General features: G+C 36.1%; 1 protein-coding gene across 4 annotated transcripts in view; it reads left to right on the top strand.

The window, feature by feature from the left end:
- The window catches only part of NTNG1 (netrin G1), a 230,551-nt gene extending 208,666 nt beyond the window's left edge, over nucleotides 1-21,885 (top strand). For all 4 annotated transcript variants that reach the window (XM_025163541.2, XM_088153816.1, XM_088153820.1 and 1 more), the window contains one exon: nucleotides 20,612-21,885. In XM_025163541.2, the coding sequence (XP_025019309.1) occupies nucleotides 20,612-20,847 (236 nt within the window). In that variant the 3' untranslated portion in view covers nucleotides 20,848-21,885. The remainder of the gene's footprint in view (nucleotides 1-20,611) is intronic.
- The last annotated feature ends 2,906 nt before the right edge of the window (nucleotides 21,886-24,791 follow it).

Raw genomic sequence — 24,791 nt, 5'->3', positions numbered from 1 at the left:
ACTTTCATAGGTCTGTAAAGCAAAGGAAAGCTGAAGTAAGATCATAAGTGCAGTTGCAGTTTCACTTAGTGACTGCTTTGCTTAATGACCAAGTTGCTGGTCCCAATTGTGGTTGTTAAACGAGGACTACCTGTGTAGAAAAGGTGGAAGCAAGGATGATCTGTAAGGATAGAATTATATGGAAAGGTATAGTGAATAAAATGGTGTAAACTAGATTTCTTTTTCTCTAATCTCTTTCCTTCCTTTCATTTTTTTTTTTTTTGGCTTACTACTTCTTATCCTTTTCTACATTTTGCATAATGTTGCTTATCTCAAGCGTGATGAATATATAGATATGTATTCAGTGAACATGCTATTTGGATGAAATTCATCCCTGATAGTTACTATTCAGTTCTCTTAAGCATGTGCTGACTTCAGAAAACTATATACTTTTCAATATATGCAATGTATTTGCCGCTTGACCTATGCCATTTCAGTCTCCATGCTGGCAGTCTGTCATTTGTTGGTGTACATATACTTTTCTTTTTGTACATCTTTTCCTCACTATGCTTTCTTTCAAAATAATTAGTGTCAGAACCCAATTATAATAATTTGAGAAAGGATAAAATGGTGTATGGTACAAGTAAACATGAAGATGTTAACTATACACTGTCGCAATCTTGTATGTACAAGTTGAAAAGGAAGTGCAGATGAATATAGAACTTTACAGGAAACAAACATGGTGGTTCATTATACCTAGCTTTCTGTATAGTTCCAATAATAATTCTTAAAACAATGTTATGGGTTTTTTTGACTGAAGTTATTTTCCAGTTTATCTCTTTGTAAATAATAGCAACCTTAATTTATTTGGCTGAGAATCAAATTAATGAAGCAAGTCTTATGATGTTAGAAAATTACATTTTTATGTAGCCCGTAGCAAACATAACTACCCAAGATGTCCTAAAAAGGTCTGGCATCTACAGAACTATGATTGTGCCTTAAAGTTGCACTTGAGAATTGGTCAAGTGCTACTACATTTTCAAGTGAAGACAGACTTAATGGAAATTATTATATACTGGCTTAATGCCAATCTGAGTACAAAATAGGCCCCATAGGCTGGTTCAATAAGTTGACTCTGGCCTAGGAGGCATGGATGTCTGAGCCAGTGAGGCAGTGCTATAGAACCTAAGTGAATTACAAACATCAGTTTTCTACATTGTCATCTGTCAACTTTACTACACTCAGTTCAATCATGATATTATGCCATGAGTAAGATAATGGGTTCTACTGTACTGAAAAGAATAACCATATGACATCATTGCAATAAAGGGAGAGTGAATTTTTTAGCTATATCCAAGAATTAAATGCCAGGTCTCAGACAATGGATCTGATTGGGCATTACCTTTTTTCTTCAGAGACCCGCAACTCTGTAACTAGCACTAAGTAGGTATAACCATATGCTTATATGTGTCCTTCTCTTGTCCACTTTAGATGATATTTAAACCGCACCATACTATGCTGTAGGACAAGTCATTCTTCACCTCTCATTAGGGTAATCTCAGGTTGTTGAAGTGAGAAAGATACTTTCTTGCCTGAGACCTTGAAATACACCATCAGAATAGGAATGATCAGGCTAGATTTTGTTTATTTTAAAATACTTTGTATGACATGTACGCTATTTTTATACAGATTGTTGATATCGGCACCCTATGACTTTGATACTGTATCCCAGTAACAAAAATGTTGGGGTTTGAATCAGACATCTCTGGGTTTTGAGTTGGGATTGATCAATAGCCCAAGTTGAATACAAAGTATCCAAATCTTCCTTCAGATGTTGAAGGGAATTAGGATTTGGGGCATCAGCTATTATGATTGTCAAGAAATATGGACCAGCCAGGCTTGATATTGAATTACATATCTTTACCTTTAATAGCTTATTGAAGTTATTTATTTTGACTGCTGTTCGTCTGTCCTGATACAAAAAATAAAGTAGCACCAAACTGAAGCACAATATATTTAGCTTTTCAGCTTTGTGTTTGTACCGCATCTTCCCACCTCCCCTCAGTGTTTTGGGGAATGGCCTCAGAGATGAGCAATGTTATCCAACAATTGTGATAAGAAATCATCCTTGCGTTGTCTCTGCAACAAAGGGACACTTTCCTTTCTTCAGGTGCTGCTTCGTATGAACAGTGGGTCATGAATACATGTACAGTCACAGATCGGAAGCTGTACGCAATTCCTACATTAAGCCATTGTAAAGAACTGATTTCAGAATGTGCTATCTGTTTGAAAGGATAATGACCAACCCACAGAACTGTACCACTGCCCCCCTCATCAGGCATACAACTTCTTCTGTGATCTACAAAATATATAAGTGACCTTGCATTCATGCATAATGTAAGCTTCTGAATGATTGAAACCCCCTATCTCATGGAAAATTCAAATGTGTGGAAAATATTTGTCATCTTCACTTATATGTATCCTTCTTTCCTGAACATTTCTATGCCAGTATAAACTGTGCCAGTTTCAGGGGTATGCCACAGAGGGTGAAGGTGGACCCAGAAGTGCAGCCCCATTCCATAATATCAGCATAGATATTTATTTTTATATATAGAACAAATAAACAGTATAATTGATACACATGCTTGCATGAATGCACTCATAATTTTCTACTGCTATTTTTTCCAAGGTAGTTCTACATTAGTGCTTTCCAGAACTGAAAGTTCCACAGTAGCTATGCTGGGCAGAAATTTATAAGAACTGTCTGGAGAATGGATACCGCTATTTTAGTCTATTGATAGACCTATATAATATTTTGTTCAGCACAGGGATATTCACAAAAATACAGCAAAATTGCACAGTTAGATAACCACTATATGTATTTACAGTTTCTCTCCATTGAAAGAATGGTTTGGAAAATCCCAAATGTGGTTAACAGATCATTAGAAATAGACAGTCAAAGGCAGTTTGGTTTATCAACTTTATCAATGGTATGTGGGAATAACTGGCAATTTGTAGCATTAGTGTATTAGGAACTGCATAAAAAATTAAACAAGCATATTTGTTTCCTTCAGTCTTTGTAATATTTAAATAGTTAATACCTGATGGCTTGATAATAAATATTTTAATACAGGATATGGCGATCAGCAACGGCTCAGAATAAGAATGTAAAATGAGCTTATAAAGAGATAGAGACTTCTCTTCAGCACATGAAATAAAACATACCGCTTGATAGCAATTGCCGTTTTAATCTGTGTTTGACTGCAGATCAACTGTAGGGAAAGGTTATCATGTCATTAATGGAAATGAATTATTCATTGCTCATTTGAGCACATGCAAGCAGGCCCAGCGCCAGTGTGGAGTGACAGGTGAGAAGCCTTCTTGGAAATTTTTCTGTGCCCACTGAAGATACTCTTTACCTATAAGCTTTGCTTTAACTCATTAGTTCACTCATTAGCTTAGGACAGGGTGAAAAAAATATAACGGTATATGAATCCAGAACTGTGACTGGCAAATAAAGCAAGCTACAAGAATATTAAATAAAAGCATTATGATTAAGTTAAAGTATTATGACAGAGTTCAGCAGGAGAATTTTAAAGAGGCACAGGAGAGAGTTAAAGGGGACTTTGATTTTATTTCTCTGAGAAGTGTTTGATTTTTTTTTCTTTTGATTTGGCCATGCTTATTGTGATTCAGCAAAGCAAATGTTCTCTTAATATGGTATTTACATTTAATGCCAGTTTTAACAATTTCATTGTACTGTTTAATAAGGACTAGGGTGGGCAGAATGGTACAAAAATAAAAGTGGAATGAGCCGGGCTGGCAGTTCTCTTTATGGCCACCCTTGGTCTTCACCTCCTCAAAAAATACTGTTTAGTGTCTTGATAGGGTGGGAGTTGATAAGAGCAAAAAATAGACTATAAATCATGCAAAAGAATGTTACATTATTGGCCTTAAAGAAACAGAATCCCAAATTTGATTATTTCTTCCCCCTCCCCCAGCCAAAACTGGAAGTAAACACAGGCAAAAATCGGACTCAGTGAACAGATTCCCCACTTGTCCACCAAGGGTTGACAATTCAAACTGCAGCCAATTTGGAGATTTTGCATGCACACCCATCAATTTGATTCCATGTTCCAAAAAGGACAGGGCCAAAACATAAATTAATATTAACTGAGTTAATATCTACCAATTACAGTAACTTGACTGTAAAATGGTGCATCCTCCTTCTAACATGAATTAAGTTCCCATCTGCATATCCACACAGAAACCTTTCTCAGGCAGAAACACAGGCATCTTCTTCTCCCCCTGCAGAAACAGCAAAGAGAAAGGGAGGAAGAAGAGATGGAGGAAGGGGAAGAAACTGAGATGGAGATAAGGGGAGTGGAAAAAGGGACTGGAAGGGAAAGAGAGGGTGACTGCTTGCATAGAAACAGGAAAGGGTGAGAACCTGTTGTCATTGTTTCTGTGTCACTAGTAATGAGGACACTAAAAACTGTATGTCAAGTCCAGGGACCAAGGATGGACTCCATGGATGGAGTCCAAGCATATTTTTCTAGCTCCTTCATTCCAATAAGGCAGGAGTAGCTTCTTCCTTTCAGTAGGATCTGTTAAAGCAGGACTGCTTCTATTCTGAAAATATAAAATGTTCTCTCTCTCTCTCTCTCTCTCTCTCTCTCTCTCTCTCTCTCTCTCACACACACAGACAGACAGACAGACAGACAGACATCCCTTTTTCAAATAAATAGGGTATCTGAGCACCATTGGAAGCATCAGCATTTCTTGATGGGTTTCTAGCTTTAAAAAAAAAGTTGCTATCCAGCATCTACTAGAAACAACATAGTCAAATGTTTGGTATAGATTTGGGGAGCACTAGTTTGGCCAGTCCTGGTTTAATCTCAAGAACCCCGTTCTCCATGGAGTTATCTGCTAACCAGGGATTCTGCAATATATTTTGTTTGTTCCTATGAGTTGCTTTTGAACTGAGCTTTTGACCTGAAACATACCATAGCTCATATTGAAGGGAAAAAAAACATGCAATGGGAACACTGCATGCAATGGCATGTTTAATTTGCATTTCTGGTAAAACTAGCCCAAAATATCATATGTTAAGAAAAATGTTAAAAAAAAATGTTCAAGAAAAATCTTATGCAGAAAATATATCCCATGTTTGAGCAGTTGGAAACATTGAAACTGAGAAAGAAATTAGTGTGAAAGTTACTGTCAAGGCAGTCTTATACAGGTCTGTTTAGAAATAAGTGGATTGCAATCTGGAGCTCTTTACTATTCCCTCCCAGGATTATTTCAATACCTAGAGGAATATTATTGCCAACGTGGAAGAAAAAATAAGGTTGCGAACTTATTATCATTTTACCTGGATTTAAGCCCTATGAGCTCAGTGTCTTATTGCTCCATAAAAATACTTAAGATTGGACTGCATGAATATAAAAACAGCCTGATTTTTTGTGCATCAGATGCTAACAGTTCCAGATGTAAACACAAACTAGCAGTTTCCTCCTCCTACCCCCAGTCAGGCTAATGAATACAGATCTCTGGTTTGTGTCCCATTATCATATATACAAAATGATGCAAAGATTTTGGTCTGAAGAGCAGGTTGAGAGCAGAAATGCATACTCCATTCTCATTAAAAGAAATCTGCCAGCAGGCAATGATTCAGCAGGGTGTTCTGTTGATGAGAGGCTGCGCGGTAGTAAGTTTGGCAGATAATCCAGTTTAGTATCTCAAAATGAACTTTTCTTTTACTCTTTAAAGATGCTTCTGCTGAAACTTTAAGTATGTGATGGAGGGGTTAAAAAGCCGATCTCTGTTAGATCTGTTGAAAGCAGACAGTTTGACTCTGCTGTCCCTAAGAAATAAAATAGGATTTGGAGAATAAGGGATTTATTTGAAAGAAAAATAAAATGGATGACCCTGAACAGGATTCGCACCTTACATGGCGCCTGCCAGGATTCACTGCATCAATGGAGTATGGCATCACCTCAGTGTGACTGCAGGGCCGCATGTCAAATTATAGATCACATTGTGACCAGCTGTAAGCTGAGGGCATATAATGGCCCAACATCTGATTTTTTATATATATAAAGGATGCTGCGCTTCAATGGTTAGATGGCGTAGACATGGGTATTTGAATCTAGATCGTTTTAATATTTATATTTTAAAATGCTTTTAACTTAGGCTAAATGTTAGTATTTACTGTAAGTCCATGTATGAGATGCCATACACTAAACAAATGAAAGAAAAATAGGTCCATTTCATTAAGTCCAATGTCACGCTTTTACTGTTTGGGCTAGAATCCTATGTGTACCTCCTGCATCATGAACCATGTTGAATTCAGTGGAATTTACTTGGGAATAGACTGCTGTCCAGGAGTATTATCCAATAGGGTTCTACTACTGGACTAAAACAGACTATTTACCATCCATCCAACTGCACCATTTTTACTTTATACCTTTCCATCATTTAACATTTGCACCCAGAAATATTGCCAAGAATATTTTTTTTGCAGATGTCATCAAGCAAACACAATAGCAAGCCATCCCTGCTGATCCAAAGTCAAACTGCGTCCTCTGACATTCTTGCTGAAGAGTTGACTTTGGTACACATCCCAGTCCTTAACATGCCGTTGCACAGAATATCTCGTACCATTTTACACGTGCAGCCGAGTAGTGCACAGCAGCAGCTGAGTTTCGGGTTTCTTTCTGTCTTGCCCATTGTGACCATTCTTATTTTCCTTCCGTCCGCCCGTTCTCACCCCAACCTGGGACTAAGTGAAGCCTTGGGCACCCCTGGGTGGCAACCATGAAATAGAGCAAACTCTAGTTTTTTGCTATCATCTGGTGGTCACCTGGATTTTTACTGACTAGTTTGGGTAGCCTTAACCAAAGCAGCAATCTGATAGGCCCTCCCTCCAATCTTAACAAGCAGAAGGCATACAGAAGCAGAAATGAAAAGCATTGAGAGGATGATGATGTAATTCTCCGGAGCTGCAGAATTTAAAAAAATTCTGGATTTGTTTTGGGAAGGCTGCTGCAATAATTCAGCTCTTTTTTCTTCTCATAATAATCTCTGTGGCTCATTTGGTATCCTCTACATGTGACTACATATCCCAAAATCCCCAGCCAGCGTTACCAACACCTTGGGAAAGACTGAATGTATTGCTCTACCTGTCTTCTCCTATAGTCTGGCCTCTGTTGAATTCATCAATTTAAAAAAGCAAAAAATAACAATAGATAAATAAATGGCAATTTCCCCATTTGAAAATGTGAATTTCACAAAACTTAACTTTCAGTTTTGAAAAGCATAACTTAAGTTTTCAGTACCAGTATTTTATATCTAAATCACTCAGTATACTTGTTCATAAAATCTTGTAATTTTCTATTAAGAAGATGCCACATTTTAATATTAATGTATGCATTACAAAGCCATAAACCTAATTCTTTCTGGAGAAGGCACAAAATTGCTATTGACTTTGTGATGCTATCAGTAATTCAAAGAGAAATGGTATAAACATGTTCATTCTTCGTAAAAGTTCAAGCCACACTGGAACTTAACATGTAATTGTTCAGTAAGTGTGCCTGGGAGTTATTTTCAATCAAGCTATTATACTGCCCTATATTTAAATTGCTGATTCTGTGACTTAGCAGGAAATTACATGCTTTACTCCCTATATAAAATAGATGCATGTGAGAATGCATGTTAGTGCGTGCAACATTATGATTATACATTTTACTTGTTAACCTAATTAATCAACACCACTCAATATGTTTTCCCCATTCTTCAGCAATCCATTGCTGATGTTTTTATTTTTTAAGATGTGTCAGTCCAAGTCTTCTCTATGTTCCATATAGCTTTAAGGCTATGAGAAACAACTTATACTACAAAGATAAAACCATTCTTTAGATCTGGTTTTAAATAACTAACAGTCATATGAGTGATAATCTACTGTGCAGGAGTAGAGGCAGAGATTACCTGTTATAATATTCATGATCTATGTAACTCAGGCACTAGCAACATTTTCAGCTCCTCCCCCCCCCCTTTGGAGGGGAACCCACCCCCTAAATTATGAGATTTCAGAGATCTCATGTTGAGACCTTGAATAAAAATATTGTGAGATCAGCAGAATGCTGGCATTCTTTCATTTCACCTGAAATTATTCTTAAAAACAAAGATTAAATGTTATTTGAGAATTAACAGACACTAAACATCATGGGGCAATCATGTTGCCAATCCTAAATGGAATCATAATTAGGATAAATGGAATTCCTTTAACATCTCCCATTTTAACCTGTCTGCTAGCTTTTCCTGTTGGAAACTTGATGTTACACACTGTTAAAAGTGAAGCAAGTTCCCTCATAGCTTTGTTTAAGATTTTCTATTTATCAAATTATTACCCCAAAATGTTTCAACTAATTACATAAACTCACAGTTTAAAGCTCCAGCATAAATCTTTTTACCTTGTTGGGAAAGACATCAAGGACATTTTATGATGTCTTACATTTTTATTGTTTATTCCTTTTTTATTGTACAGTTTAGCTAAACGATTATTTGTTCATTCATCTATTACTAATATTTCCATTGTGCCCACTTCTGATTTTTACTCCAGTTAAAAACCAAATAATGAAATGTCAAATGTTGGTGTTTTATCAAACTTCCCAAAGGTTGTGAAAGGCTGTTTATGTATTTGCTGAAGCATTCAAATATACTGAAAGTACTAAAGAAACAGGTTTAGGGTTCTCCTTCTGATCCTGAAATCTTTACGGTCTGCAAAGCAATTACCGATAATTAAAGACACACAGAGAGAAAAGCAGGTATTTTAGTTTATTTGGATCACAGAGCTTGTCTAATCAGTACATGTTTGGTGGGCTTCAAGATTTCCATGATTAATTTCTTTCCTAAGCTATGCAGGTCAGTGACATCATAATACATATTATCACAGTCATTGTTCAGAACCATTAATATGGACGGCAGTCAAGAAAGCACATACATACTGACCCCAATGCATTTAGCAGCTCATTATAAATTATGTGAAGGGAAGCGTGTGTTAGTGTCTACACCAGTTCGTATTTTCATAGGTAGGCTACAAATGGAAACCTTGAAAGATTGTATATTGGATGATTCATTTGTAAATGTTAATCTGCACATTACCTGTCCCACTAAGGCATGAATTAAGAACTGTTGGCCAGATCTGGACCTTGAAAGCAATATATATATGGCTTAAATCTGTGCAGTTCAACTTCAGCAAAGGTATTTTAGAGCAGAACAATTATAACTCTACAGTATATGGCTGTGTTACAAATGCACTCTATTTAAATTCCCTTCTCTATACCATTTCATGCAATATATCTGTGTCATGGTATTTTATATTTGCCTCTTCCTGTATTTGTTGTTTTAGTTCAGAATAGGCAATATGATGTTCTCAGATATTTTGGAATCCAGTTTCATCCAGCCTGTCTGGAGAATTCCAGGTTACTTATCTTGGGATTAGAGCTTAGAGAGGACATGGTCCCAATCTTTTATGACACATCAGTGGGTCACAAGCCATGTATACTTTGCAGAAGAGTGTAATTCATATTTTGTTTTGTATTTCACATTAATAGGCATCTTAACTGTGTTGTTCTGGAAGCTAAACTAATATTGAAAATGATCAAACAAAATACATGATTGAAAGCAGGAATGATATTATGACCCAAAATCAGAAGCCACCCAGTCAGCAGGGAGAACAGGCATCATCTGATGCACGCTTAGTCTTGTACATGTATGTATTATTCTGTCTGTGGAACTGGATGATACTATCCTTAGTTACATGCTTTTCTTATAAACTTTTTTTTAAAAAATATGGACATCCTATATAATTTAAAATAAATTTTTAAAAATTTAGTGGTGAAAAAAAAACCCTACTCATGATGCTGCAGTTAAAATTCTAGTGACATTTTCATTTTTACATTGTATAAACTAAAACCTAGGCATTAAAAAAAAAGTAATTTCCAACTACAAATGGAACAGAATTTGTCCAAACTGTCAGAAAACCCAGCTGCTCACTTTTGTTTTATTCAAAATCACAGCCACATGAAAAGATAGAATGAACTTTAAATTCTCTCTTTCTGTATAACTATGGAGAAGTGGTAATTAAAGTTCCAATTCGCATGATTAAGACAGAAAGCAATGTAAGATATTTCTCATTGTGTGCAAGTATAAGTCTAAAGGAATATCCTTTAGCTACTCAAATGTGGAATAATTCTTTTTTTTAAGATTATTTTTTAGATTTTTGATATGCAAAGCATGTGTCACACAAAATTTTTAGAAGAGAGTTTAGTCTGTGGATATATCCAGTTGATTAATTAAAATGATTTAAGGCATAAATATATAGCAAGTATAAATTTCATCTAAGATAGGTATACAGCTTCCAAGAATAGTATTAGATAGATGCATTCCTTTATCCAGACTATTTTTTTTTTTAATGTACACATCCCTCATTAAGTAGCAATAAGAAGACACATCTTGCTTTACAGTAGCCACTGAATCATACTGCATTTCCTGAAAAACTGCTCCACAATTATTTATATTTTTCCTTACATCTCATAGTTGTATTCCTCTAATCCAGATTCCACTAATCCAGTGTATATCTTTCATCTGGTATTCAAAAATAATATTGAATATTTATCATGCTGCATGGTCAATTAATGAGACCCGGCTGCATGCATGTAGCTGCATCACATGTGCAGATATTATAGAAACAAATACAAGCCTAGTTGAAATTAATACCAGTATTAGGACTTTCAAAGAGAGATGTATCTCTTTTTAGGAGATGAACTTTTCTTATACTAATGGAATACACTCATCTTACCTGCTGAACTCTTGTATTGAGTACTTAACTGAACTTACTGAAATAAGAGAGACAGAGAGGCAAATGTCTATTATTTAGCCCTGATCTGAAACAATGTTGAAAGCTATCTGAAGATGTTCTAAAATAGTTCTAGATTTTTCTATACATAGCTACCCATGCATACTCATCTGTTCTTCTCTTGCTTCTTCTTCCTTACATTATTTTCAAATTGTAAGCATTTAAAAATTTTACTATGCAGGAAAATATTTGTTCTCTATTATGCATATCACATTTTAAAATTCTGATTTTCCCTTCATTTTCTTATCTGTAAGCTAAACATCCAGAGTTGATTCTGCCTCTTATTACTAGCTTCATGTCTTTGAAATTGATTTTCACATTTACTGCTTTCTCCAGACTTCTCAACTTTGATTGTGCCCCTCAGGTTACTAAAGCAGCTTTTGGATCTTAATAATGGACTGACTTATAGTCCAAGGCAATAATAAAGGCTTAGGACAAAGCTGAAGTTGAGAATTCTTTCCCATCCCTAATAATTTTCTCCCTGAAAGTGTTTGATCTAAATCAGATGACTTTACAAGCTCTTAACCATTTCCCCCTTTAAAGACTCCATTCCCTCTGGAACAATAGTAATTCTTAAATTACTAATCCTGGATTTGTTTCCAATTTCATCCATTTTAGAAAGCAATTTCTTGTCATCCTCTAATCAATCCTGCCAGAACAATGTGAGGTTATGATTTATGTCTAGACAACACAGACACTCATTCTTTTGTGCTATGCTGAAATCTATGTTATTTCTCCCTTACATTTTTTCAACATTTTGTGGTTTTGTTTTGTTTTTTCAGTATCTGTAGGAACTTGTGTTTTTGCTATTACATATCTCAGAAATTGACTAAATGCCATCATAAAATTTTTGTGCATAGGAATCTTGTGAAATTTTTAATTTTAGTTTCCTTGTCCCCAAGAACTATGAGACTTATGTACACCTCTTCCACTAATCAGGAAGAATTGTGGTTTCAAGCCTGCAGGTTAAGCTCGTCACACGAAAAACATCTAAATGAGAAAATAGAAAGTCATTTAGCACTCCTGGGGTTATAACAGCATAAAGTCTATTGGATTTGCAAGGGATGATGAAGCCCTTGTTCAGCCTGATCAGAAGTAACTTAATCACAAAAAATTATTACCTGATCTTTAAAAGCCATATAACTTTTAGAAAAAGTATTTATTTACTGGAGCGCTAATATAGCTTCAAAGAAATACTTTCAGTGTGATAAATGAGTGATGATTTGAAAATAGTCCCATTGGATTCAGTAAATTCAATTGAACAATTGTTAATTGCTTCAAGCCACAGTTCTGTGAACATTTGCTTGGGGAATAACCCCTCTGAATTTATTAAGGTTTACTTTCTGAGTAGATCAAGGTAAAAACAAGCTTTTAATTTCAAGTTCACATTTCTTTTCCAGGAATGCTTTTTAAAAATTGTTTATTTTAAATATAATTTACTTGTTTGATCAACTGAGTGGTTGACAGTCCTATTACAGATGCATTGTCATAGAATTACTCATAATTCTCCTAACTCAATGTTTTTTTAAAAAAAGAATTCTGTACTGATGTATATTTAAAAGGTCATTGGTATTAGTTCATTGTTCCCACTTCTTCAGCTTGTAACTATTATATTACACTCTGTAAAATATCTTTTTATCCAGATATGCTATAAATCATTATTTGTTCTGAGAGTTGCAAATTGCTTCTTATTTGGTTTAGTAAATGTGTAGAGTAAATTGTATGTACTAATCTAGTATGAATAACATTTCTCTCTTTTTAGACTCACTACTATGTAAGAATAGAAACTTTTTTATTCAAATTTAACAAAAAAGACCTTTAATTCTACAATTCAATTACTTGATTTTGCAGAAAATGTGGATCTGGCAAAACCTTTACAGAAGTGTTAAGAAATATGAAAAAGTTGCAGTTAAAACATAATAGACTTACTTACTGAAGTTCCCACATACTTTAAAATTTATGGCTCAGTTATAGAATAATTGCAGAAGAATATTTGAAGGACATGTCTTTTTTCTGAGTTTCCTTTTTGGTACTGAAAGCATCATTGTTCCTATTTATTAATTAATTTTAAAAGGGGTGGGAAACTGTAAAAAATCTGGTGAAAAATGATGTGCTTGGGAATAAGAAGAAAGGTCAAGGATATCAAAACAGTCGTATTAGCCATAGAAAAATATTTATGAGTTAATGCACAGGAATTATTTCCTTCTTTTTAAGATTTAATGCTGTGACCCACCCAGTAATGACACATAACTTATTTACTCTTTGGCCCCTGAGATTTTGTACCATGGTAAGACCAAGAAATAGTCTCAGGCTTAAATAACTTCTTCCCAGGAATTGAACAATTGAATCAGAGCTTACATTAGTTAAAGTTGCTTGTTCCCCATTCTCTGTGTTAGAACAGATGATGTTACCACAGTGTTAATTATGAAACCAAGTAAAAAATGTTCCCTTACAGATCTGTTAAACGTCCTGCTTCAAAGTCCAACTTGATGCCTCCCCAATCAGCATGTGTTATAGAATTGAAGGGCACCAAGCTGTCCTGGTAGTTTGATTTTATCTGAGTGTTAGTATTTTGGGTCAGCCCTTTCTCAATTGCTTGCTTTTTCCATAAAGACAATAGCAGTTACATACTACCACCTTGGTATCCTTTTGTCATCCCTACTGAAGTCAGTGTAGCAGACAGCTTCCATCAGTGCTATAATATAGAGATTTATGGCCATTGATAACATTATTTTAGATATGTGCCCTATGTTCTAAGTAATGTTCTTTGCATACACACAAAAGCCCAATGAGCTCTCTGGTGTGCAACTGGAGGAAAAAAATAGCACGCCCAAGGATTCTGGCATGTTCTTTCAATTGGTTCATCATTCCCGTCAGTTCTGTCACTTCTCAAGATCATGAAAAGAATTACATGCCCTGGGAAGGTGTTTTTACTACAGCATTCATGGGTCAGTATGCCTTTTTTTCCCTCTAATGTACAGTCATTCAGTAGAAGATGAAAGATATTCACAACTGCATATACATAAGCATACAATGATGGTGATGATGATGATTTGAATATCTATGAAGAGCTTGACCTATAGAAGTCTTCAGTATTTTATTAATTATCACTTTGTGGAAAAGAGCTCTAGAGCATTAATTCTCATTAGCACCCAAAAATGTATTTTGGGAGTCAGAAAAACTCAAGAATTTTCTCACCATTTCTGCTTTTGATCCAAACATACAAGCCATCTGTGAAGTCAAGAATACTTTTAAAATGTTAAGTACTGGGTTGGCCACAAAGCATAATTGAACAGTATAACCACAGATTAGTCTGCTAAAAGAACTGCTATTCTGTATTACGAATGCAATACAGAAGGACTCCCTGTTTTATTTGTGAGAAGAATGCTTAAGGATTTGAGTCAATTTTGCATTTTGAAATTTAACCAGATCTGCACCTTGTCTGTACATTGAAATTATTGCCATGGGATTACAAATTGCCCACAAACAGTAGAGTGCACTGTTCCTTTCAGAGATTTTGCATGGGCAAAAATACAGTTATCATAGCAGACAAATCTTGAACAGCTATTATCTGTTTTAAAAGCAAGCAAACAAAAAATGAATGCAACAGTGACAAACCTTTAACAGCGCATATCAAAATATTTTGTCTGTAAAAATGACCCTTGGTTCAGTTGTTGTTGTTGTTGTTTTAAACAACTTGCAATCAGAAATGTGCTGCAATTATTTTGGAACACAGATATGCAACAGAAATGTGGATTGATTGTTCCAGCTCTAATTTATGGCCACAAAATATGCATTCTTGGATAATGTTAGTTATCACCTATGAATACGTCTATCTGTTGTCAAATATTGTCTTTGAATAGATCCTACAGTGGCCTAAATCAAAGGGAAATACCCCTCAAGATTTCTGTCTCAGTTTTGCCTTATCTATTCTGATTTATCTTTCGTAAACATAGCCAACAGATTAAATTGTTCAATAGCAGGCTCTCACTGCTAGGCAGATGGCAATCTTCAAGTAATATTTCTGCTTAATGCAGTTGTTAACAAGGAGGTTTTTTTGCATTGCCAGACTTATTATCTTGCTATGTCAAGGTAAGCTATCAAAAAAAAAAGGTGTCGGTTGGAATTAATAATCATTTCCGATTGTTTTCCAACATTTCCAGCATTTAAATTCAAGATAGCTTTGTACTTCCTTTTACTTCTATTTAAATTTAAAGTTTTCAGTTTTTTGATGATTTTATGTTTCTTTTAACCTATGATAATATTTATCCATTGAGCAACAATTGTGAGATTCATCTGAAAATTACAGTCGATTGATGAGTTTCATTCAAACATCAAAGGTAAAACTAGATCTAAAATAACGTTTATATTTCCGCATTGGAATTTGTCTTTTCAAAATGGTAGAACCTTCCATCCAAAATGTCAATAACTGATAAAAAGGCATAAACTGGGCATTAAAATCAGATAATTGATGCATAAAAAATGTGTTTTCTTCCCCTCATAGCTGTGCAGTTCCCTAGAGATCCACAAGGAGAAGTGTATATTTCTAAGACATGGGTAAATTTACTGCTTAGAAATTTAAGAAACTGCGTAGACCGCTAGGATCGAATATTAATAATTTTGTGAAAAAGTGGATATAATTAGCATTTATGATTCAGCCATAATGAAAAATAAAAATGGAAAGTTGTCTTAGCGTCTACCTCAGTAAAAACAAATCTACAGTTATCAAACTGATGTAGACGTGTTGTCTTGAAATAATTGCACAACAACTTAAACTTAATTGAACATCATACATTGGATTAGGCTGCCACTCACACCTTTATGATTATCTTAGTGTTTGGGATCAAGTGTGGCAACTATTTCATTAATGCAGTGTCATAAAACACATCATTTTGCCACCACTGAAGGTAAAATACATTGGCATAAATCGTTAAGGTAGAGTTTACATTATTTTTTGATAAAATGCTACATTACTGTATGGTAGCAAATGCCTTTAAAACCATAGGCACAGAAGTCAAAAGATTTCCAAATAAAAATCAACTGAAACTAAGTTTATTATGTATATAAACTGGCAAACACAGGAAAATATCCTAATTTGCATTCAGGATCCAAAGATAAACAAGATCTTATCTGGAGTCTAAAAGAGGTACTTAATTAGCTATTGATTTATCATTAATTATTTAAAGCCAGTAATGGTCAGTACTGATGACATCAATACGGTTGCTGTTTTCAAACATGTTATCTTCACTTTAAGCTGCATATTTTTGGAAAACTCCTATTAGGTTCAAACCAAATGAAATGAAAGCTCAGATGTAAATTAGAGGTCAAAACATCAGTTGTAGTACCATAGCCCAGTCTTTCACAAACTTACTCAGGAGTTTGCTACAAAGAATCGTAATGACTAATCAGACCGTTGCTCTAAGTGGAAATGAATATTCAGTGATGAAGCCACAGAACATATCTTCAAAATTACTTAATAGCTACTGAATGAGAATGATTTTCAGTGCTTTCTGAATGGACCGCCATAGTTCTAACATCACAAGAAATATCAGTCATATCAGCGCAGTCAGTCTATTAATACTGCAGTGCTTAAGTGCAGTTATCTGGGTGTAAATCTTATTGGACCAATGTCGCTTTCTTCCAAATGGAGCTGACATAGTGCTGCTTGCCAGGCATCAAGTGATGGGTAATCAAGTAATATACATGTCTGTGAAGCAGATTCCACTGGAGGTAAAGATTCACAAATAATTAATATCTGTGCCTGATTTCTAATCATACATTTGTTTCTTCTATCGCTGTTTGCAATTTCTCAGACTTGAAACCTCATTGGATTTGTTTATGGTATATTATTCCTCTTGGTTGATACTTGCAATATAAATTTGCCCAATTAAGCACATTGTATGGGCTGTATTAAAATGCAGACATATGGCAGTCATCAGCCTAATTTTCTGAGCAAGCAGCATTTATTATAACTTAATATGCAGTTGTGACATTTGCAGATCAGAAATGCTAGATACATTTCAGTGCTGTGTCAATGGGTCATAAAAAATACATTAGCACCGTAAAAAGAATCACAGAGAAAGGTGATGAAGGAGGAACATGTTTCAATGATGCCTGTTGGTTGCCCTCATATTAATTATGGCACGGCATGCTGGAGAGGAAGTGGAAGAGCATCATTATTCAACTCATTTGCATGCAGAAAATTAGAAGTCAGCTCAACATCAGACACCAAGACACTGCTTTCTTGGTAACTGCCAGAGCATCCAAGCACTGCTGTTGTACAATCTTTTTTAATTTCAATATGAGTCAGGATAAAGCTGTCAGTTCTTAAGGAATTTCCATTAAACATGGAAACAGTACACTTCATTAGGAATGCGGTGAAGAGCAGATTAGTAGGGAGTGGAAAAATTGTTGGACACCATCTTCCAGAGATTATGGTTCAGAGCATCTGGAGGTGGCCCTCAGGAGAAGACTGAAAGCTTTAACAGAATTCTGCAAGGAGGAATCAGTCACTCTAAGATGAAATTATGATTTTCTAGGGAAGCCCTAGTCATCACAAACCTCAATGGCAAATCGGAAATAATTAAATCGGACAAGTTCCAACTTTAAAATACCTTGGTATAATTTTTCAAGCCTTTGGAGCTTGTTGGGAACAAATTAGAACCATTTCTCCCAAAGCCAATAATAACACTGGATTCCTATTTTGCTGTTTATACTTGATCTTAAGTTGTAGTCTGTTTTACTACATTTTATTCAATTCTCCCTTTTCTCCTGTTTTTTAGAAAAATCCTAATTTTTTAGGTTTTAAATTACTGTTACACTATCTTTGTTGTATTTGACCATTGTTTCTGAGATTTTTTAAAATTTTGCTGGTCATTGGCCATAATTAAACGAGTTTGAGTTTGAGGCACAATTGATTTGAAGGTGCAGAAGGGTTGGTACAGAACCAATTATAAAACTGACAACTGAATTTACAATTTAATCTATATGATACTTCATACTGCATTTCAATCAGTATTCAATATTCTTATGTTTATTTTTTACAGATGATTATCCTGAATATTTAGCAAGCCTGAAATATCTTTAGAAATAAAATTAAAAATTATGAGGAATTTGCCCTTCCCATAATTCTATTGAATCATGACCAAATTCTGTGATGTATCTGGGATATAAAATGTACCATGTCCTGTGTTTCATAAATCAAGATAATAATTTAAAGCATGACTCCTGAGCATTTTATGAGAAGTCCTCCTCAAATGGAATATTTTGGATTACTTGTCTTCTACAATGAAGTCCCAGTTCATTAAGTAATCATTTAAAAATCTCCCAAACACTCCCATGCCATTTAGAGCCCCAGTAGTCTAAGCAGCAGGTTCAGATAGACAGGAGATTATGTTCAATTGGTAAAGCCTAACCATGAGTTTCATTACAGCAGAGGATTCTGTTAACAGATCTGGAGTGTTATCTTTAAGGACGTTTGATAATTGACACATCATTTTGTAACAGCTTTCTATTATCCATCAGACTTGTCAGATTTCTTTCTTGCTGTACATATGTCTCTTTTTGGGGGGAAGGAATCCATTGGCACTGCATCAAAAAATTAAATAATAGATAAAATTTAGGGAAATAAAACAGAGAAGAGCATGGGAAGTGAGTCAGCTAGCTAAGAGATAGAAATAGAGAAATACTAATATAGAAAATTTCCTTATAATGTCAGAGATTGGTCCATTTTGCTATCTCTTTCATGTTGCAAGAACTGCCCAAGGTCTTCATGTTGTCACTACCTGAGCGCTTTGTAACTGGAGTTAGATTCCATCCTGGGAAAATAAAAACATGGTAACATGGGATTATGAGAGTCTAAGCTGTTTTACAATATATCAGTTTCCTACAAGAAAGATAGATTAAATGGACAGAGTATGTAAGGTGGGTGGAAAGCAAGGAAGGAAGACTATTAAAATAGGTCAGCGTGATTCTGTAAGATGGAATGATCATTCCTATCTGCTATAAATAGTGGTTAATAGAAGTTTTATGTATCTGATTTGTCTCACAGGCCATATATATATTTAATATGTTTACACATTGCAAAATGTAGAAGTGGTCTATGGAAAAAGCTTTGCTTTTTATGTTTGGTGGCATACTCTTCATCAAGAAGCATGCTTTCTTTGCTGCACTATATCTTCTTCATGCTTTTAGCTTATTTTTCACATGTAAAATCTCTCAGTGGGAAGGATTCATTTCTCATTTCTTCTCAGCAGCAGGATGTTGCATTTTTATGTGCTTGATTTCTGTGCTACTTGCTGCAAATATTGGCTTTTTATGGTAAATGTAATAATCACGGTGTACAGAGGCTTTGCAGAGACGTATTGCGTCTAACTACTTGGCCATGGCTAAGGAATCAGGAGCATTACCTCTGTATGCATTCATAGAAGTACAGAATGACTTGGATCCTGACCAAGTTAATCCTATAATGCATAAACCAGTATTAATCCCAAGGATTCAAAGAGTGTTTGTATCAATAAGCACAAGCCTAGGTGCATGAACCCAAGATTACTTGATTACTCACTTAGGATTACGTTAAAGAAATATTTTACTATGAAATTGATGGCGTGATTTCTGGACATTGCAGACAGTTCTTAAAGCTTGTCAATACAATCAGAAATACATTTAATACAACTTTCCCAAGGCTGTAACCCTTGAAAAAACAGCTGGGGTAAAAGCGTATTTTCCACATCTGGAAAATTAGCAGGTTAGGGAAAAGGTCAGATACGGTTATATCTAACTTTCTACTTTTCACGAGCAAAAGAAAAATGCTCAGATTTAGGATTCTCCAACTGTTGCCTAAAGTGACATAGTCCCAGCAAGACTGATCTGTCTAAATGGATAGCTTGGCCAAAGGATTAGATTTTTCAGTGTACCCATTTGCTACCATTCACAAGTGCAAAGCACTTCAGTCAAAAAGATTTTCCATTTAGGGACCATCGTGGCTTCCGTGGATGAGACTGACATTCTCAGTATATTCAAGAGTATCCGAGCAATTTTTCCACAATCCCACCTGTGCCTCGAGTGTGCTTATTGGAATGCGCAAAGCATTCAGACAAGCTTCTTCTCAGTGCCTGAAGTCAAAACAAGGACCTCTCTTCAACTCATAAAAGCCGCCACGTCTTTAGCAAGCCTCAGGTGGCTGCTTTGAAAGCTGCTCCCAACCATCTCTGTGTGCCAAAGTGAGCAGCTATATATAAGCCAGAATGCTTTCAAAGCAGTTGCCCGAGTTTTTAGAAACACGGGGCTCCTTTAAATGTTTCGAAGGGAGCTTTGTTTTATTCATCCCTCCTTGTTCCATTTTTCATGAAGATGTGCTACAGTCTGAGGCACAACAACATATGATCTCACGCATATCAAGCTGCTCCAAATCAAGGTGCACAGTACTTAACTTGGCTATTAGGGTAAAAAAAAAAAAAAAATCTCAGGAGCATTTCTATCATCCTTGGTAGCAAGAATCCAAAAGAAAAATTAATAGTTGCCATTTTATGACCCTCAGTGTGTACTTCTGATGGGCACCGCTTTCCTCTAATGGTAGAGCTGGCCCTGGTCTTCATCCTTAAAATACCTTTTAGGGAAAAAAGCCAGAGCTTTCACTTCCTGGTTGTGTTCCCTAACCAATTGTCTTATGTTGATTATGCTTTTCTCTTTCCTTCCCACTCCAACTTGCAGCAAACGTATGTGACAATGAACTTCAGATTTGCCAGAATGGAGGGACGTGCCACAACAATATACGCTGCCAGTGCCCAGAAGGCTATACTGGTGTGCTGTGTGAGAAGCGGAGTTGCGATGTGGATCCGGACGGCTGCAGCGAAAGCTCGGGGCAACAGGCAGGATCAGTACCAAGCCTGCTACTCCTACTACCGCCGATTGCTCCATTAGGATTAAGTGGGCTTTTTATATTTTAAGCTACGCAGCTTGGGAGGCCTCAGCTTCAGACTGCTTTAAGAGGAAGGTGTCCAGAAAAGAAAGGAAAAGAACTAGATGCAAATAAGTATTTTAAAAATAAGGGGGGGAATTATACAATTTTCACACATATATAGACTAAAGAAAAGGCCTGACTGAACTAAGCCATATGTATACATTGTGGACAACCCAATCAACCAAGACTGTTACTTCTTGGCTCAAGCTTAAGTGAGGCAGCTGCCAATACTATTACTACTATTCAACACAACGACAGCTGCAGGCACTTACACAGGTTCAAAAAGGCTTGGGTAGCCGCCCCCGGATGGGAATCCAAGACAGAAACGATAAAAAACTCGCTCCTTCCAACTGGTGCGCAACTGTACCTCTTCCCAGTGTGTGGACCAACCAAATAGAGGCATTCTTTGCTGTCAGTGCATTGTGGGTAATGAAACAGGAAATCTGTTTCAAAGCTGCCATATTGGCCTGCTTCAGCCCCTCAATCCCCTTTTCCAACTGTGCTTTAGTGAACGTTGCTCTGTAACCTTTGTTGGTTGAACGATCTCTTTGTCTGATGTTAGTCATGCACATGTGTACCAGCCCCAACTCAATAAATCTCAAGCTGGTCATATCCTTGTATATCTTAGAAGCACTGTGCCCTGTCAACGCAGTGCTCACCTATTGTACAAGAGTGGCAGTAGGACAAAAAGAAAGTGTATTTATCCTTTTGTAATCAAATGAAGTTATTTTTCTTGACTAACGTAAGGCGTAGATTTTTTGTATTATTGCCAATTTGTGTTAACAATTGAGTAATGTACTTTAATCCTAATCAGATGGGGGTGGGGGAGATGATTTTTAGTTCATCCTCTTTTTTTCCTTTTTCTATTCATTTAATTGTGCAGAGATTTCTCTGTATGGGCAACGTGCTGGCATCAAAGAATATCAGTTTACATATTATAGCAAGTGTAATAAGATACCACCAAAGGACATTCTAAATGTTTTCTTGTTGCTTTAACACTGGAAGATTTAAGAGAATAAAAATTCCTGCATAAACTATTTCTGGGGGTTAGTACTGCAGTTTCTTAATATTATTTTACCAGGTGGAAGACAAAGAAGTTCCAGTCCAGACTTGTGCGAGCACAGCAAAATGTTAAAACTCAAATCTCCATGCTGTCTACAGAGAATAATTAGGAGTGACAACAACATGAGATGTATTGTTTAGGTCAGCAGACAGTGGATAAGCTCCAATCAATTCAAGTTAGACTGCAGTCCTAACTTGGAAGTAAAACCTATTGCATTAAATAGGATGTTATTCTGAAGATTGCATTATCAAAATACTTATTATTTCAGTTTAACTCATCTATTCACTTTAATACCTATGGGTAAAAGTCAAACATTGTGCAAGTACATTTCCATTTACATAACTATACTTCTAGTTTCTTTCTCCTTTCTGCAGCTTCCCACATTTTCTCAAACTGCTGGCTTTCTAGAGCAAAATGTGAAGCCCTGTCCATCAAGGCCAGGATTTAATGCAGTATTATCAACATGGGCAATTCAGACATTCATGTTGAAGCTTTCCCTCAAAATTCAACATTCCAACTTTAGTATGCCATTTAACATCAAAATTCAACTTTCTGTTATTTATTGGTTAAGTGGATGACATTAAGACACCATGTGTCCTGTTTTAAGAGTTCTATGAGAGCACTAAATGTTAACTGCAGCTGTTTCAGATATAAGAACCTGTTGATCTTTAACCGAGCTTTGCACCATCAACAGAAATAGTTGTCAGGATAATTGACGAAACATTAATAATAAAATAACTTCAAATAACATTTAAAAGAACTTAAAAGGTTTAACAATCCAAGATCATAAAAAGATCTTTACCTAGTTGTAAAAAAAGGTTAAAGGAAAGTATTGGGAATGCTTTTAGGAAAAGATTTCCAAAACGTTGTGGTGGGGGGTGGGTACCACAACCAAGAAGATCCTCTGTTTGTCATCTCATTTGAAACAACAGACATTTAGTTCTTGCAGGAGACTCTCGAGTTAACCTGGGATTGTGGAAGTGGAAATAACTCTTTCTGTGGGTCAGAAGCAATCCCATGTGGATTACTGCTCAATTTCTTCTCATCATACAGTCAAATACTGAGGGCATTTCCACACAAAACTCTTACGTATTCCATGATATCAACCAGGTTGGAAATTTGAGCCAATTTATTTCCAGCTTACCTACAGTGCAGCTGAAACCAAGCAAGGCTAGTATTTTTTTCTGCAACACTTTGATACGTTTTCCTATAGGAGACCATTCTTGCCTCACTCCACTTCTGGTTCTATGGTTTCCCCTTAGCAGGTCCTTTAAAGGGAACTGGGGTTGCAGTTAACCTTGCTGCAAAGGGCCAGGCTGCTTGGGATGTTAATTCCCCCCCCCCCCCATTTTGTGTGGAATTGGGGTGGGATTTTTCTAACTCTAGCAGGCCTATGGCTGCCTGCAATGAGACAGTGATTGATCGACATTCTCTGCTCCTTGTTCTCCATGTTTCTGAGCTAGCAAAAGTAAAGCCGCAGATTATTCTCCAGTTTCTTTCTGAGAATCAACAATGGAAGTTATCAGCGGCACCAGCTGGGCAGTCGAAAGAGGCCAGATGGCAGCCAGAGCAGCAGCATCTCAATCAAAGCCCTCTCCCTTTTGTACATGTGTCATGTCACACACACGTACAAAGGGACAGAGCTTCAATTGCAATGCCATGATTGCCATCTTGCCTTTTTTGACCTGCTCCTGTAGATCCCATTGGAAGCAGTGTTGTAGAAGTGCTATGGGTGATACCAGATTTCTTTATTTTTATTGCAAAGTTATTGCAAAGCTTCAGATGAAAAAAGCTGAATATTTGCAGATTGTGATAATGCTTACTGTCAAAATTCCACCAAGGATAATTTGTTTTATTGCATCTTTGCCAGAAATATATACATACTTACATAAAATAGATTCAGGTTACGGTTAACAAAAGTGTGCTCTGCTTATATCGATTAAGAACAACAGATCTTTTGTAAGCAACTCATTGTTCTTTCTTTCACATGTGTGCTCTAAGAATAGGATTTGGATAGAGGGAAGGTTTGCTTCTGCTTTACCCAACAAGAGTGTGTGGTGCATAATGGTCTCAAGCGTTGGATGGTTGGGCCATATTCTGTGAGAAACCATGCATGATCTGCCTCCCATGTCCTGTAAGGTAAGAGATGAACCGTGGGGTTGACGTGGAAGAGAAAAGGCAACTTATATTAATTTGCAGCCAAAGCGTCTCTTCAGTGATCAAGATAACAGTGGGTGTGCTTTTGGGTAAAATAGGAAAGAACTAAAATTCTTAGGGTCATGTGGAGGGGTTTTATTGGGAGCAATACAATCAGCACACTAAATCTCATTAAACAATGTGGGAATTTGGGTATGTAAGTTATGTAGCTGGATCATATCTGAAAACAAGCTCTACAGCTGAATTTATTTAGAATATATTCAAGGGTTTCTGCGGAGGAATAACCAAAACCATGGAGGAGAAACAGCGGGTGGCACTATGACATCTCTGTGCCAACTGATTTTATTTGATTTGCGATTTGAGTGCTGCTTCTGTTATAAAACAGGTATAAAACTGGTAGTCTGGCCAAAATCTGTCCCATCCCACAAGTCTCGCAAAGCTGGACATTGCTACCAAAGATGGAAATGGAATGGAAGATAAATTAGCAAATTATTTTTAACACTAGAGACCACAATAGGAACAGCTTATGGTGAAGCCTTGCAGGGATAAACATCAGTCACCTATTGAGAAATCTGTAAGACCTTTAAAGACAACGTGGTCCCACAAACATGACCCACATTACACCCGAGGGACATTTAAGCAATAGGGTTTCAAGTTAAGGTGATTTACTTGCATTTTTGTTAACTCATCCAAATACATTTATGGACGTC

Source organism: Python bivittatus, unplaced genomic scaffold, assembly GCF_059951505.1.
Source record: "Python bivittatus isolate LINGU-HERP-01145 unplaced genomic scaffold, Pbiv_v1 ctg000700_np1212, whole genome shotgun sequence".
In the NCBI taxonomy this organism is placed as follows: Eukaryota; Metazoa; Chordata; class Lepidosauria; order Squamata; family Pythonidae; genus Python; species Python bivittatus.
The sequence above is the reverse complement of the archived record's forward strand: the minus strand, read 5'-3'. Positions and strand labels throughout refer to the sequence as shown.